Genomic DNA, 18,048 nt, shown 5'->3' with positions numbered 1-18,048 from the left:
TTTTTTTTTTTAAGGAAACAGGGTCTCACTCTGTCACACAGGCTGGAGTACAGTGGCATGATCATAGCTTACTGCAGCCTCCAACTCCTGGGCTCAAGTGATTCGCCTGCCTCACCTCCTGAGTAGCGAGGACTATAGGTGCACACTACTACACCCAGCTAATTTTAAAATTTTTTATAGAGACAGGGTTTGGCTATGTTGCCCAGACTGGTCTCAAATTCCTGGCCTCAAGTGATCCTTCTGCCTTGACCTCTCAAAATATTGGGATTACAGGCATATAATCTATCACATGTAGCCAAAAAAAATGTAATTAAAATTTTCCAAGACTCAATAATTTTGCCATTCCAAAGCTCCCAAACTGTAAGCTTTGAAAGGTTGGAAACCCAGTCTTCACTATAGTGTCCTCAGTAGCTAATACACAGATGACGGCATATAGTGGGAATACAATAAATACGAGGACTATATTGTACTGTATTTGTATTGAATATTGTACAGATTCTTTATTATAACACTGTGGTAATGGTAATAAAGAATAAACTTTAAATTCAGGGAAATTGAAGCTAAAGTCCTATACTTAAAACAGAGCACAGCCAAGTTTTAAATTGCAGTCTTTGACTATTTTGTATTTTAGAAACCTGAACATAAATGTAAGACTATTAAAAAAGTCAAAAATTATAATTTTTACCTTACAAGAGAAGCAGAGAAGCACATGAATTACAAATTTAAGGTTTATTTTCTAGGAAAAAAATGAGTTGTCACTTACATATAGTCCCCGACTTATTTTTTCTGTAGATTATTAAATCTCTAGAATAAAATATTCTCTTACCCATAACATAGGCAACATTCAATGCTGAGTACCACCCTATGACATACTCTGGAAGATCCTTTTATCTTTTTTGTTGTTTTGTTTTATATTTTTTTACATACTCCTTTTTTGGAAGAAAAAGTTTCAGTGATTTCAGCTTTCTAGAGGCTGAAGAGGAAGGTGAAGAAGATGGCCCCAAGTGCTGAAATGTCTGAGTTTTAATTACAGTCCTACTACCTACAAGCTGTGCACACTAAGACAAGTTACTTAACCTCTCTGTGCCTTAGTAACACCTAGGCCACAGGGCAGTACTAGCATATTGTGCCCACTTGATAAATGTTTGTTGCCTTTGTTTACATATGTGTATGTTTACATATACAAGTTTATATGTACAGGTGACCCATGAACAGCATGGGTTTGAACTGCATGAGTCCACTTATATGCGGGTTTTCTCCCCCTTCTGCCATTCCTGAGACAGCAAAACCAAACCCTCCTCTTCACTCTACTCAATGTGGAGACAATGAGGATGGAGACATTTATGATGATCTACTTCCCATTAATGAATAGCAAATATATTTTATCTTCCTTATAATTTTCTTAATAACATTTTCTTTTCACTAGCTTATTCTAAGAACACAGTATATAATACGAATAACATACAAAATATGATTATGTTATCAGTAAAGCATTTGGTCAACAGTAACTATTTGGTCAACTTAACTATTAGTAGTTAAGTTTTAGGTGAGCCAGAAGTTATATGCAGATTTTGACAGTGTGAGGGAGTTGGTTCCCCTAAACCCCATGTTGTTCACGAGTCAACTGTTCATATATATTTATTAATTAAAATATTAATTCACTCATTTTAAAAGTATCATTTATTTGATTAAGCAAAAAATACTTAAACAAATTTAAAGAGACAGGATCTTGCTTTGTCATTCATGTGGAGTGCCATGGTGATCATAGCTGATGGCAGCCTTGAATTTCTGGCCTCAAGCAAGCCTCCCTCCTCAGCCCTCCAAGTAGATGGAACTACAGATGTGTGCCACCAGGTTTAGCTAATTAAAAAAAATTTTTGTTTCGGTAGATATGGGTTCCTGCTATGTTGCCCCTAATCTCAAACTCCTGATCTCAAGTGATCCTCCTGCCTCGGCTTTCTAAAGTGCTGGGATTACAAGTGTGAGCCACTGCACCCAGCCAGTACTGCTGTTTTTTTATTTATTGTAACTGGCATTTCCTTAAGAGTTTATTAGCCATAATAATAGCAGTAGGTATCTATAAAGCTCTTTGTATCTTTGGTATAAAATCTACAATACTGTCATTATAGACTTCAAGTATAATGACTAGCAAAGAATGTATCACAAGTTTCCTTTGAAAATATAGCTAGCTTATGCAACTATCCCTGAGAAAATAAGGGTTAAAATGAGCCTCACTCTTCATTATTCCACCTAAACTGTGTTGAGTGTCCACAGTGTTTACTGAGAGATGTAACACATGTAATTTTGCCTTAGAGGCACATGTAAAAGAGTAAGATGTACAATAGAAAAATACTTTTAAGATAACAAATGAGCTAGCATAAAATCGTTCACTAAGAGAAAAAATATTAAAGAACATACTGTTTTTGCTCACCATTAACTCAAAAAAGAACCAGGCTTGTTGCAAAGCTGATTCCCGAACGCTGCCACTGCAAACAACCCACTGCAAAGCCAGCTCCTCATGAAAAAGCTATCCAGAAGTAAATCCAAAGTTATTATCAAAGTCAAGTCTGCTGATAACATAAACCAAATAATAATGCAAATACAAATGAAGATATAATGAGAATAAGCAAAATAAGGCACGTGAACCATTCAATGATGCACTGAAGACACCCATTAACGAAACGGCTATTTAAGCATGTAAGACAGTGGTATGTGGAACAGCTGAAAAAATTACATGTTATCTTGCAGTAAAATGTAATTTTAAAACGACAGGTAGAAGATAGCCTCCTAAATTGTACCTGCAAACAGAAACTAGACTAAAAACTTACAGTACAGTAATATCTTGTTTGTATCTTAAGTACATTTTTAAACATACGCAAATACACGCATGAACTTTGCTGGTACAATTTAGGAAATACGTTTTAAAATTTAAACTTTGCTATGAGCCATTAATTTTCAAGTTTTCAGGTAAGGTCTTTTTAAAAAATAGCAGAAGATTTCTGCCTTTTAATGGATATGCATACAAAGCATTTGCAAAGTAGTGTATATTAATATGAAAAAGGACTAACAAAACTGTGCATAAGGGAAGCAAATCAACATATCTTACTAAGAGTGACAATTTTTCTAACTCATCTTCCTTTCCCTGGAGATTTAAAACACAAAACAGAAGCAGTTACAGAAATATACTTAAGAGTTGATACATTTTTTTGGTACTAAAATTTGATGATCAAATTTGAATTCACTAAATTCTAAAAATAGTCAATCCCAAAGATATAAACATTATCATAATGTAAAAGAGTATATACTGACAAGGTATGCCCAAAAAGGCATCAGACAAGCAATGCTTGCTCAGATATATTTTTCAGCACAATGCAATTACTGTATCTCATACTGGTTATGTAAAGAAATCTTACATCTATTTAATTGGTGAAATTATTTTCCCCCTTATGAATTGTCTTCATATGAATCTACCTTTTTAGTTGGTAAGCGTCCCGTTAATGTTTGTAAGAAACTTGACGTCTCTGTGTGCGAAGACATACGATTACAACTTCGATCCATAGCCTATGGAGTGAAGATGAATGAACGACGAGATAACATTAATGTTTGCAGTGGATGACTTTGCAGCTGACGGATTATGTACAAGTTTAAAACAGAGTTTTATTATGGTTTCAAAAACCATCTATTTTATTGCTCATCTCATTTTTACCATTTTAAGCTGCTTTAATGACAATGCATAAGTAGTATCAAAATGGCTTCTACATATTTTTGGTCTTTAAAAAAAGATGAGTATTTCAGTGATTATATAATATTCAGTATTGCAAAGAATGAAACTTTTATCTGTGTGATCTATATACATGCACATATCTAGTAAAAATATATAAAAAGTAAAAACATACTTCTCAACTGGTCTCAGAACAAATAAGAAATCAGTAACTTTACATTAAATAAAGAAAATAAAAAGTTTAGAATAATTTCACGTTTTCATTATCAAAAACTACTATTCAGGTTGGTCATATACTAAATCAAATATAAATCATTTACTATATTAGAAACGGAATTAAAAATTTTCTTTAAGAACAGGATTACCCTCCAAAGCCAACACAGATGAGAAGTATATTTTGAGATATCATGCAGTGTTAGCTATCAAGCAACTAGTCTTAAGTAAGCAAAACCTAATTCAGCTAAGGTGTAACAAATTTCATACTTTGCAACACAGTACAAATTAAAATGGATTTTTGCTTCTGGTATTGAGTCTTACAGCATGGTGATCATATACTGTTCACATTTAATTTCAATTTATTGCCAGTCTTTCCATTCGGTGATTACGAAGAAAATAACAAGATAGTAAATGTTAAATGAAAATGATACAATAGTTACACTTTAAACCAAAAGCAAATAGAAAACTCTTGGGTTTTTTTCCTCCACATAAAAATTTAAAAATTGCTATTAAAGATGTGCTACCCCTAAAAAAGAAACTGTTATAAAAGCCATCAATTGCATAAGCAGCAGGCACTGAAATATTGATAGGGTGTGTAAGGAAGAAAGAGGGCAGAGATAGGAAATAGGAAAGAAGCACATTACTGGTGCAATTGGTGGTATTCATGCATAGTAGTTGGAAAATGTGCTAAGTAAACAAAAATACACACTTTTTAATGATTAAAAAAAGCAAGCCACTGAAATCATAGTATATACTAAAAAGTAATGTTCTAACGGGAAACATCAGCAGCCAATAAAGAAACCTCTAATATAAACACCACCTGTGTTGATTCTGCACTTGGACTGGGGTTGGATCCCCATGGGGCAGCTTTTGGACCACCAGTGTTAACCCAGGAATTGGAGCGATCTAAACCCTAAGCATATAATAGAAAGCAGTTTGAAAGGAAAGAAATATTACATGTTGCATGCTATAAATTATTCTTAAAGAAATTCAGATCTTCTAATGCAAACATGTTTTTAATTAGTACTGTTAAAGCAACCAAAATTTGTAGGCACCTATAGAGTATTAGTTCACCAAAATTATCTTATTATATAACACAATTTTAAAAAAATCACCAAGACCATTAAGTATAGTATTTAAAGGTAATTTTTCTTTATGTAAAGAAATAATCTTGAAGTACCAATAACTAATGTTCCCACAGTACCACACCCCAAACTTTCTTTAAAGACAGTGCAAGTTAGCAACAGATAATTTCCTCTGTATCTAACTGAGGTTTAAAGGAAAAAATGGAAGAAAAACACCCCATTCTTTGCTTTAAACTTTAATTTCACTCCATCTCTCATCAACTGAAAACTACTATGCAGTGATACTCCATAATTCTATTTGACCTTGCCACCACCTTCACTCTCTTTTAGGGACAGACAGGAGAAATTAAGTAAAAACTTAAGAAAAAAATGATACCTAATATTTACTCCTTCCTAATAATGGATCTCGGGCTGCACTTGTAATTAAACACACTGGTCTACTATTTATTAATAAATATTACAAGGAAAAACATTATGCTGGGGCTGTCTATAGGAATTATATCTTCATCATCTTTATGAATTTAAAATTTCTTTAAGATGCTACTAAAGTATATGTCCAGAAGTCAATTTATGCTTATCTTTGTGATTCCAGGTGAAGGAAACAGAGGCTTTTCTTCTATTTCCTAAAACTGACTATCGTCAGAATCACTTGAGAAGCTTTATGAAATTCAGATCCTGGGCTCTATCTCCATAAATCTGATTCAGCAATTTGGACTGGGAACTTGAGAATCTAATAACTGGAACTGGAGTAAGTTGTAAAAGATTTTAAAGAATTATTAGGGTAAGAATAGCAAAGACAATCGAAGACAAGCTGACATAAATAGATCAGGGCATGAGTACGGACGCAAACCAGAAACCACCAAAGGAAAGACAGGTAAAAGAGAAGAGTTGGAACAACTATAATCAACTCTGTCTAGACATTAGTGTCATTTGGGAAACTTAATTAACAACAACAGTAACATAACAAATGTGCAGTGCCCTACCTTAAAACAATTAAATCAAAATTGCTGTGAGTGTGGCCTAGACATCAGTATTTTTTAAACACTTCAAGAGAAGTTTTCAAAAGAAAAACTGCAACCCTCAAAGGCTTAGGTTTTAGGAGAATATGTGCTCCACCTTTTTTCATTTTTTCCCAAATATATAGAGAAGCTGAAATGATGGTACAGTAATCACCCATTTCTCATCATTTTTGACAGTGATTGTCTAATATGGGAGTTAAGGTTCCAATCCAGGCTCTCCTGCTTACTAGCTGTAAAATCTAAGATAAATTACTTAATTTCTTTTTCAATTTCTTATCTATAAAATAAAAATGATGACAGCATCTCCCTTCATACGGTAAGAATCAAATTAAATAATGGAAGTAAATTACTAAGTTCAATGCCTTGAATATAGTAAACTCTCAAAAACAGTTGTATAAAAATTTTCCATACATATTTTTCTTAAAATGCTTTCTATCAAAGTAAATTAGACAATATCAAAATACTACTAAAATTATGCCATCAGATTTGTCTAAAATATCCACCTTCTCAGAATCCCATTAAAATATTTCAAATAAAAGCAAACCAAAAGACTTACGTTTTTCAGAGAAAACAAAGTTTTCACTAGTCTCCAAAATTATGTCCAAGTCCAAAATTATGTCTCTTTTGTATAAAAGTGTAAAGTTCTTCCTACCATATTCAATTTTTACAGTCACTACTCATGTTACAAAAATAACAAAACATGAGCATTTGATTTTTGCAAAATTATAACTGTCCTCTTTTCTCTCATAAATTTCCACAAAAAGAATAAAGACTTTGCTGTGCTCTTAAATTCACTTAACTCACTGTTTAACAATTTCCTTTAAAACTACAATATATTATAATTGCTAATATGAAAATAAAATCTCTTTGTGCCATGAATTATATTTATATACACAACACTGATGTTCCGAACAGTTATAATTATACCAGTCAAAGCTAACTATTTAAAGAAAACTTGTGTTCAGTTATTTGGCAAAGCAAGTAAATCCCATAATTCAGGTGTTATAAAGCTAAGAATTATATCAAACAGCCCGTATTTAAGCAAATTTATCACTTATATTTAAAATAACTTTATGTTTACTGATTTCCAACAAACATGGAACAGATTAACCAAATATGTGCCCATGTGTATGTCAGTGTGAGGTTTTTTTGGCCAAATCCCAGTAACACTATTAATTTTTTCCCTTACATATAGATAAGATCCTTCAGCAAGGCCCATACTGTATTTGATTTGACATCAACACTTATGTTATATTACAAAGATTTTGCTTCATATTCACAAGTCCTCAGCATAGCGCCTAGCACACAGTAAGCTCTCAGTGTTTGAGATATAAAAAAAATAGATGATATATGAGAAAGAAACATATCAAGGCAAAATTCCACTGGCATTTGATTAAAAGCAATAAAGTTCAGACCTGATGCAACTATGTATTACATAACTGAATGTTAAAAGACTTGCTAGAATTAAGGAAGCACTTGCTAGAATTAAGGAAGCACATTATGTTTTGGCAACGTAAGTATGAAGAAGTCTCACAAATATTTTCACATTTACATTACAGCCACTGGAGTAATAAAAGCCTGTTCATGTTATATAAATATTCTTAAATTTTAGGAGTACTGTATTTTATATTGGGGAATAAAATATAACCAAAACTTTCATAAAGTCAAATCTCTGCAGATCTTTAAATATATAATTAATCCCAACAGTAAGAGGGCGAACAAAAGCATAATTCTGTTCTTGAAAAAGTGTCTAGTCTTGCAGTGGTTACTCATACTAACATGTCTTCATTGGATAAACATCTACTGAGCACCTTGAATAATTTAGACATTACAGGTGCCTTGGAACAAATATTCCCTGCCATGATGAAGTTTACACTCTGTTAAAGGCAGATAAACACTAAAAAAAAAAAAAAAAAAAAAAAAAAAGTAAAAATAATTAATTCATATGCTACATTAAAAGGTAGTAAATGTGAGACCAAAAAAAAAAAAAAAAAAAGACAAAAAACAGAATAAGGGGATTAGAAGGCTGAGGACACAGCCACTGGTTATACATTTAAATAGATAATCAGAATCAACCTCACTAGGAAGTTGGCCTTCAGAGTAAAGACTTAAAGGACTGAAGGAATAAGTCATTAGAAGACTGTGCTCAGAGGAATGACATAATGAGTTAATTTTTGTGTGTCTTAAGTCTTTTTTTTTTTTGAGATGGAGTCTAGTTCTGTCGCCCAGGATGGGGTGAAATGGCACCATCTCGGCTCACAGCAACCTCCGCCTCCTGGGTTCAAGTGATTCACCTGCCTCAGCCTCCTGAGTAGCTGGGATTACAGGCATGTGCCACCACACCTGGCTAATTTTTCTATTTTTAGTAGAGACGGGGTTTCTCCATGTTGGTCAGGCTGGTCTCAAACTCCTGACCCCAGGTGATCCGCCTGCCTTGGCCTCCCAAAGTGCTGGGATTATGGGCGTGAGTCACCATGCCCGACCATGTCTTAAGTCTTTAAAGCAACATTCTGGTTGCTATGTTGTGAACATAACGTAGGGTAGAAGTAGGGAAACCATCTTTAAAGCTAGTACATTAATTCTGAGAGAGATGATGTAGCTCAGACCAAGATGGTAGTAATGGAGATGGAAAGAAGTGTCTCTACCTTTCATATATATCCAAATCTGAACAAAACGATTTAGAAAAAGCAGTTAAGTTTAGAACTCCAGAGAGAGATCTGTACCGGAAATACAATTTTGGGAATCATTAGCATAACATTTATGTGGTATTTAAAGCCATGGAACCTGATAAGCTCACCCAAATAGAGTGTAGAGAGCAGACAAGAGAAGAGAAGTAAGGACAGAGGCCTGAAACACATCCAGATAAAGAGATCAGAACAGGAAGAATCCACAAAGAAGACTGAAAAGGTATAATCAGTAAACCAAGAGGGAAACCAACAGAATGCAGTACCCTGGAAGTCAAATAAATAGACTAAATCACAGAGGAAAAAAAGTTTAACTGTGTCAAAAGCTGCTCGTAGGTAAAAGTAAGCTGAGTTTTGAAAAGTAATCACTGGATTTAGCAACATGAAGGGTGCTGGTGACATTAACAAGGACAGTTTTGGTGGAAAATGGGAGGAATATTTGACTGAAGTAGAGATGATAGAAGTACAAGAACTGCAGATAGCAAGTAAAGAAAATTATTAAGGAATTCTACTATGAAAGGTAGGGGAGAAATAGCAAATAAGGTAGCAGTTGAAATACTAGAGAATAATTATTACTTTTATTTTTAATTTTTGTGGGTACATAGTAGACATATGTATTTATGGTTTACATGAGATATTTTGATAAAGGTGTATCGTGTAATAATCACATCAGAATGAGTGGGATATCCATCACCTCAAGCATTGATCCTTTGTGATACAAATAATCAAATTATACATTTCTAATTATTTTAAAATAAATAATAAACATTATTTACTTATTATTTAATTGTACAAATCATCCTGTTGTGCTATCAAATACTAGATCTTATGTACTCTTTCTAACTATTTTTCTGTACCCATTAACTATCTCCATTTCCCTCCCAACACCCACTGCCCCTTCCCAGTCTTTGGTAACTACCATTCTACTCTCCATCTCCATGAGTTCAATTGTTTTAATTTTTACCTTCTACAAATAAGTGAGAACATGTGAAGTTTGTCTTTCTGTGCCTGGTTTATTTCACTTAACATAATGATCTCCATTTCCATCCTTGTTGCAAATGACAGGATCTCATTCTTTTTTATGGGTGAATAGTATGCCATTGTATATATGTACCACATTTCGTTTATCCAGTCATCTGTTGATGGACACTTAGATTGCTTTCAAATGAGAGGAATTATTTTTTCAAAATGAGAAAAATAATAGCATGCCTGTATGTGAATGGGAATGATTCAGTATTCAGGGAGAAACTGATGATGTGGAAGAGATATGGAAAAACTGGTGGAGTGTAGATCTTGAGCAGGTGAGACCAGATGAGAGCTTGAGTGAAAGAATTTAGAAAAATAAATAGCTCATCTACTCATTTTTAATACAGAAGAATATTAGGCAGTAGATAGTAGATGGTAACAGGTAGCTAGATAGGATGGTAAAAGTTTATTAAAGTTTTCTTCTGATGGTTTCAGTTGTCTCAATGAAATGGGAGATAAAATGAGAAAAGGAATGAGGGGAGAAGTGTTAGAAGTTTGAGGTAACAAAAGAAGGAATGAAATCATTTCCTGGGACAACAGGAAAGTGATGGAGATAGAGAAATACAGTATAATTGCCTGACAGCATCAAGGTCTCTCTCAAGGTTTATTTCAAATGAGATCAATCACCATGGTATTTCTCAAAACATGTTTAGCTGCACAGATGCTGACATGGCAGAGGCAGTCAATTGGGTTTAACTATGGTTTCAGGTTTGGGAAAGATAAGGGAACCAAAGTTTGCTTATAATGGGAAGAATTTTTTTTTTTTTTTTTTTTTTTTTTGAAATAGAGTTTCACTCTTGTCTCTCAGGCTAGAGTGCAATGGTAAGATCTCGGCTCCCTGCAACTTCTTCTGCCTTCCGGGTTCAAGTGATTCACCTGTCTCAGCCTCCCCAGTAGCTGGGATTACAGGCGTCTGCCACCACATCCGGCTAATTTTGTACTCCTAGTAGAGGTGAGGTTTCACCATGTTGGTCAGGCTGGTTTTAAACTCCTGACCTCAGGCGATCCGCCCGCCTCGGCCTCCCGAAGTGCTGGGATTACATGCATGAGCCACCACACTCGGCCTGATGGGAATAATTATGATTGCCCATAGACATCAAGCTGGCTGAGGAAGAAGAGAGAACATTAAGGGGGTGAGGCACAGTCAAAAGGTTGGAGGATCAAGATTAGAGATTGCAAAGGAGTAGATACATTGTTAAGCTGTGGTACTACGAGAAAAACAGGAGATAACAGAGAACAAAATACATGAAATTGAGACTGTGAAAATTAAAGTTATTGGTAATGACAAGCTGCAGGGGTGTCCAATCTTTTGGCTTCCCTGGGCCATACTGGAAGAAGAATTGTCTTGGGCCACACATAAAATATACTAACATTAATGACAGCTGATGAGCTTACAAAAAAAAGAAGAAATCCCCAAACAAACTCATAATGTTTCAAGAAATTTACAAATTTGTGCTGAGCTGCACTCAGAGCTGTCCTGGGCCACATGTGGCCTGCAGGACACAGGTTGAACAAGTTTGATATAAGGGAAGACCATGACTGAGGTGGAGCGGAAAACATCATCACCTAAAGAAGAGTTTCTTGAACTGCTAGGTCAACAAAATAAGAAACAATGAAGGGTAGCTATAAATAAACTTTAGATTCCTTATAATTTAGAGATAAAATTACACACATTATTAGGGATTACGACTAAATAATTCAATAGGAAGGTAGCTATCAAAAATTTTGCAATAAAAAGAAAACAACATAAAAACTATGTAAATAATACTTGATTAGGACAAGGCTGATAAATTCTCATCTTGCAATGGCTTTCTGAGAAATTACCTTGTATTTATATATTTGTATGTATTTATATCTATTTTAAAAATCATTGATCCATTTAAAGGACACCTTGAAAAAAGGCAAAAAATCATTTATATATATAGGCCTCTGTTCTAAACCTTGAGTTTATAATCTATCAAACATATAAGAAATAACTAACTCTAGAATTATGCTAAATGAGTCCTAATGTAAATCTTACAAAAATTAAGAGACATTTTAAAAGAACCTTAAGGAAATGCTGTCTATAGCTTCTTTTCTTTAGGAAAATTTCTGAAAATCCAAAAATCAAACTTATTCTACAGAAGAACTATACAGTATATAAACACACAGTATACAAATAATGCTAAATACTACCTGTATTATAATAAAATATAATCAATAATGAAAACAAGAATAAAAAACCTGAGTTCTTTTCTTAAACATGGAAATATATATGTATGTGGGGGGGGAAGCTTTCTCTTTTTGCAGCTGCCATAATACTCAGGTTACTCCGCAGTATCCCTTATAAATAACCCTGAGTATCACTCTTTCTAGTTTACAAAAATGGAAAATTGTTTAATCGCTGTTCTTAATATTTTTTGGAGAAGAAGATCTCATGACTTAAATCAATGATGACATCTGTCTTCCACATATCAGTCACATAGATTTATTTTAATTCTATATGAAGTCAATCTAGCCACTTTTCACATCATAGAGTATTAGACTGATAACAGTAAGTTATATGCAGCTAGTGATCCCAGACAAATTTTAGGATTTTTAGTGTAGTTTGTAAGAACAAGTATATTTAATAGAAAAATAAAAGTGTTTACCGATAGAACAGAAATGTACAATTCTTTACTAATTCCTAACTTACATACATCTCAAAATTCAGAATGAATTACAACAACTGGATATTTCTCGTTTGTTCACAAAACAAAAACCAAATTTACAGATGCAGGTCTTCAGTTTACCTTACTCCCGATGATTGATCGAACTTCATCATCTGGTGACGTGGGAGTCCCAGATATATCTGGATTGCTATTACTAAGGCTTCGAGAACGATTTAAATTAAGGCTTGCAGGTCTCACCGCAGATCTAGCCATTGTGGCATAATGCACTGATCCTCCCAAACCCCCAGGACCTAGAGTGGCACATGAAATAGCACATAATTAAAGAAAATTAGTCAGGAAAGGGTTAGAAAAAAATCTCTGCCACTTCAGAAAGTTTCACAAAGATCATGAATTGCTTTGGTTTCTAAATAAAAAATATTAAACTTTCTTTCTTTTTTTTTTTTTTTTGAGACAGAGTCTCGCCAGGCTGGAGAGCAGCAGCTTGATCTTGGCTCACTGCAAACTCTGCCTCCTGGGTTCAAGCGATTCCCCTGCCTCACCCTCCCAAGTAGCTGGGACTACAGGCGCGGCACCATGCCCAGCTAATTTTTGTATTTTTAGTAGAGATGAAGTTTCACCATGTTGGCCAGGATGGCCAATCTCTTGACCTCACGACCTCACGATCCGCCTGAAGAGACATGGTCTGCTAAACAAAAAGTTACACACACACACATATACATATACATATATATATATAGAGAGAGAGAGAGAGAGAGAGATTTTAAACAGGCAGGTACTTTTTTTTTTGAATTAAGAGGCAGCACTGGAGTGCAGCAGTGAGACCACAGTTCACTATAACATTGGACTCCTGGACTCCCACCTCAGCCTCTTGAGTAGCTAGGACTACGGGCACACACTACCATGCCTGGCTAAATTTCTCTTTTTTTTTTTTTGTAGGGACGGGGTCTTGGTATGTTGCCCAGGCTGGTTTTGAACTCCTGGCCTCAAGCAATCCTCCTCTCTTGGCCTCCTGAAGCACTGGGAAAATTTTTTTTTAGAAAGAAAGAAAATAAAAACACTCAAGAACTAATGATTGCTGTACAAAGATGCTCTATTTTATGGCAGTTTATAAAACCATATGAACTGTAAATAAAATCATTATCTCTTCAGTGTTTCTATAACTGTATATTACACATACAATAAAAACCAATATTAACAGGAAACACACACACACAGACACATACACACACACACATACACACACACACACACCCTTTCACTTCGGTATAGTTGGTTTTCGGACCCAAGATGCTCCAGCTGGTGTCTCTTCCTTTTTTCCCACCTCTCCTACTCTGCCCCTTGACAGTCACTAGAGAGAGTGCCAATTTATTGCTAACATCTCTTAAATTAAACCATGTTTTATTTCTCTACCTTCATTATTGCTAACATCTTTTGAATGAGAGCATGTTTTATTTCTCTATCTTCATCAGTGACAATGTGAATAACAAAATGGTATCTTTATGATATACATACAAAAAACTAAAGATATTTTTCAGGTCCCAAGTGATATAAAAAAGCAAAGGCAGCCGGGCGCGGTGGTTCACGCCTGTAATCCCAGCACTTTGGGAAGCCGAGCATGTGGATCATGAGGTCACGAGTTTGAGACCAGCCTGGCTAACACGGTGAAATCCAATCTCTACCAAAAAATTAGCCAGGCGTGGTGGCAGGTGCCTATAGTCCCAGCTACTCAGGAGGCTGAGGCAGGAGAATGGCGTGAACCCAGGAGGCGGAGGTTGCAGTGAGCCAATATTGCGCCACTGCACTCTAGCCTGGGCGACAAAGCGAGACTCCATCTCAAAAAAAAAAAAAAAAAAAAAGCAAAGACTCCCTTTTTGTCTGAGAAAAATCAAGCCTAACATCATCTTCCAACCTTTTATTTTTAAAATAAAACATCCAGGAATTATAGTGATAATTTATCTTCATCTTTCTGAATGTCATATTTGCAAATGATATAAATACATACCTGTTACCTAATTAATTCATACACTCTTTCAGGTCGGCATGTAAAAAAAAGATGTTTTACAAAATCTGTGGAATTCTAATAGTGTACTGAATAAAAGAGTAAATGGAGTAGCATTGTAGATATTACATAATCACTCACACACTCATGTCCTCAAGTGGTATAATTTTAAAAATCAAGTTAGTAAATTATAAACCAGAATATAAATGTCAATTGCTTTTCTTTTTGCAATTAAGTGAAGAAACAAATTGGGCTGAAACTTAAAATCAGGTTACTATTATGTCTAGTTTTCATGAGGAATGTCACAATTATTAGTCACCGTTATGAATGTTAACATTGCCAACAGCTGATAAAGGGCACTTGCCATTATCATTAGTGTCATACGGACATATATGTGAGTAGATTAAATGATATGCACAACATAATCATTAGTTAGTTAAATGAACAACTAAAGGATTATTCACACTAAGACATCTCCCACCACTACCTCCACTATCACCAGTGGTACACGAAAGACAGTAACAAGTTGAGTCTCCAATACTCAGAAAGGTTATATTATTTCACTGACCATGAAGAGATCAGCTAACCAGATAGAATTTTTATGTTTCTAGGAACAATCTTTTATATCACCGTAGATTTCAAAGGGTTTTCGGAAAACTACCGAGCCACCACATTTCTCCTTAAATGACCAATAGCATTCTGAATGACAAATACAAGATTCTATTCTTCTTGTCTTTTTTATTTTTAAAAGACAGGATCTCACTCTGTTGCCCAGGCTGGAGTGCACTGGCAAGATCATAGCTCACTCTGGCCTCAAATTCCTGGGCTCATGAGATCTTTCCGCCTCAGCCTCCTAAACAGCTGGGATTACAGGGGCAGGCAATTCCTTATCTTAACAAGGAATGATAAAATGCTTCCAGAGACAAAGTGATCTGCAAAGTTCATTTCCAAAAATTAATTCAACCAAGAACTCTAATTCAAACTAAAGAAAACTGTATTAAAAAAGAGATGACTAAAAATGTAATTTATTTATCCCTTTAACTTCAGCACCTAGCACAGTGAATGGTACTTAGCAGGTGTTCAATAAATGTTTGCTATTGAATAAATGGGTCACAGTACAGACTACAAAATTATCTCAATACTGACATGAACATATAATTTATGAAAGACAGTTTCATAGTAAAAAGAATAAAATACCTGGTGATGATGAATTAGGGTAAGTATTTGGTAGGCGGAAAACATAATGAATATATGATGCAAGAAGGCTATTTCTGCCATGCTGGTCATGATTTCCTTCCAAGTTTTTGTGCAGTCGATTTATAATTGATGCCATGGCTTCAAAAGATGCTTGACCCAGGTTAACTTTTGAGAAAGAAGAAAATACCTTTGCTTTAACTATTTTTAGACTGTAAATTCCACAAACACCAAAGTTTTGTCATCTCTACATATGTTAAATATGGTGATTCCACAGTAAGTGTATAAAGATGATTACTATTTGATAAATGACTTTTAATGACACCTTGGATTAGCTGAGCCAAAAATACTTTTCTGAGCAAAATGAGAAATAACTCATTTTACTAATTTAAGACAAAAATTACATGGGTAATTTTTGATTACCCAAAAAAAGAAAACAATGCTTAACAAATATCTATTATCTAGTAAAACAATACAAAGTACATAAGAAAAAAGAAAATACATTGTGTGTAATACCTTAAGAAGCAATTTCTCATTTTAAAGATTACTCCAAAAATCTAAATAGCATACAAGGGCATATATTACTTCTGTTTAAAAAAATTAAAAATAACAATAAAATGGATTATTGAAAATATTAACAATATCATAATAAAATAGTGAATAAGCAACTTGATTGGAATGAGTGAATCTGTAAAATGATTAGAAGGGGGAAAAAAGGCAGGGCTAGAAAAACAGGTTGAGGTAAGACTAACACCTACTCAGTCACTCAAGTCAGTATATAACAATAATTTTACAAAAATTGGGGAATTGTGATAAATAGCATACTGAATAAATGGGTAAACTGAACAGCCACTTTGAGCAATAGAATCTTAGATTCTGTAATTTATTTAACCAAGACAGGAAATTATGAAGAGATAATGAGGCCAATTAAGTTTTCCCAAAAGTAGAATAACCAGATAAAATGGTCATTTAGGAAGATTAATCTATATATACTGAACTAGAGGGGAAAGAGACCAGAGACAGAAACCTGAGTGAAGTTAAGTTATCCTACCTGTGTTTCTGGTTAATCCTTTTCCTTTTTCTCACAGTGGCTACTCTAAGTTACCAGAATCCTTCTCAAAACTCAGGTCCTCCTTAATCCCTCCTTAGCAAATCTTGCCTTCTGTCTCACAGAAGAAATATATAAAGCATGAAAGTCCTCATGTCTTTTTTTTTCTTTTCCTTTTTTTTTTTTTTTTTTTAAGAGATGGGGTCTCGATATGTTGACCAGACTGGTCTGGAACTCCTAGCCTCAAGCAATCCTCCCATCTTGGCCTCCCAAAGTGCTGGGATTACAGTTGTGAGCCACCACACCTGGCCAAAAATCTTCATATTTTTCTACAAATTTATCAGAATCTGAAACTACTTTATCTCCTCTCCAAAGGAATTAGTGCCCTCTCCTATGTAAGAGTGATCTATCACCTTTACTCTTGTCTCACGTAACTACTTCATTGATTAACCTCTTCTCTCCCCATATATTTTTCTCCCTTCTCCCATTTGAGCATGTTCATATGCTGATTTCTCTCAGCATGTAAACATGCTAAAATGTCTCCCCTCTTTTGCCCTACTCAATTAACTTCGTAAAAGAGTAGTATATGCTTCTTGTGTTTATTTTATACTATTTGCTTCTTAACTCCCTGTAATCTGGTTTCTACCTTCACTTAGACTAAAATTACTGATGTAATTTCACGAGCAGACATTTCTCAAGTATACTAGATAAGAGAGGGACTCTGGAACCAGTTTGAATCTTGGCTCTCAAATGTAAATAAAGCATACAGCACTATTCCTGGTATACAGTAAATGCTATGCAAGTGTTTGCAATTACTGTTATTACTATTATTTTACTTAAATAATCTACAACAAAAAACAATGCTAACCTTTTTTTCCTTAAAACCTCCTTCTTCTATAATTTCTGTAACTGTACACTCTATGATCTCATAATCCATTCTCTCTTCTCCATCCCATTGTCACCTACAGGAACTCGTCATTTTTTGTATGAAATTCTGCAAGACTCCTAATTTGTCTCCCCACCTGTAGGTTTTCCCACTTTTAACTCATCTCTACATAGCACAGCCATCTTTTTCTAGTCAAACTTGGTCATGTTACTTCTCTAATTAAGACTAAATCCTTGCCGGGCGCGGTGGCTCAAGCCTGTAATCCCAGCACTTTGGGAGGCCGAGACGGGCGGATCACGAGGTCAGGAGATCGAGACCATCCTGGCTAACACGGTGAAACCCCGTCTCTACTAAAAAATACAAAAAACTAGCCGGGCGAGGTGGCAGGCGCCTGTAGTCCCAGCTACTCGGGAGGCTGAGGCAGGAGAATGGTGTGAACCCGGCAGGCGGAGCTTGCAGTGAGCTGAGATCTGGCCACAGTACTCCAGCCCGGGCGACAGAGCGAGACTCCGCCTCAAA

At 34.9% G+C, this 18,048-nt stretch overlaps 1 protein-coding gene across 2 annotated transcripts in view; it reads right to left on the bottom strand.

The window, feature by feature from the left end:
- The window catches only part of DOCK7 (dedicator of cytokinesis 7), a 243,640-nt gene that overhangs the window by 92,165 nt on the left and 133,427 nt on the right, over positions 1 to 18,048 (bottom strand). For both annotated transcript variants that reach the window (XM_026454153.1, XM_026454154.1), the window contains exons 21-24: positions 15,599 to 15,763; positions 12,523 to 12,692; positions 3,472 to 3,561; positions 2,432 to 2,527 (exon numbers count right to left, since the gene is read on the bottom strand). In XM_026454153.1, the coding sequence (XP_026309938.1) occupies positions 2,432 to 2,527; positions 3,472 to 3,561; positions 12,523 to 12,692; positions 15,599 to 15,763 (521 nt within the window). The remainder of the gene's footprint in view (positions 1 to 2,431; positions 2,528 to 3,471; positions 3,562 to 12,522; positions 12,693 to 15,598; positions 15,764 to 18,048) is intronic.

The sequence above is a fragment of the Piliocolobus tephrosceles genome, chromosome 1, assembly GCF_002776525.5.
Source record: "Piliocolobus tephrosceles isolate RC106 chromosome 1, ASM277652v3, whole genome shotgun sequence".
Classification (NCBI taxonomy): domain Eukaryota; kingdom Metazoa; phylum Chordata; class Mammalia; order Primates; family Cercopithecidae; genus Piliocolobus; species Piliocolobus tephrosceles.
Note: the sequence above shows the minus strand (reverse complement) of the source record. Positions and strands in the feature narration are given on the sequence as shown.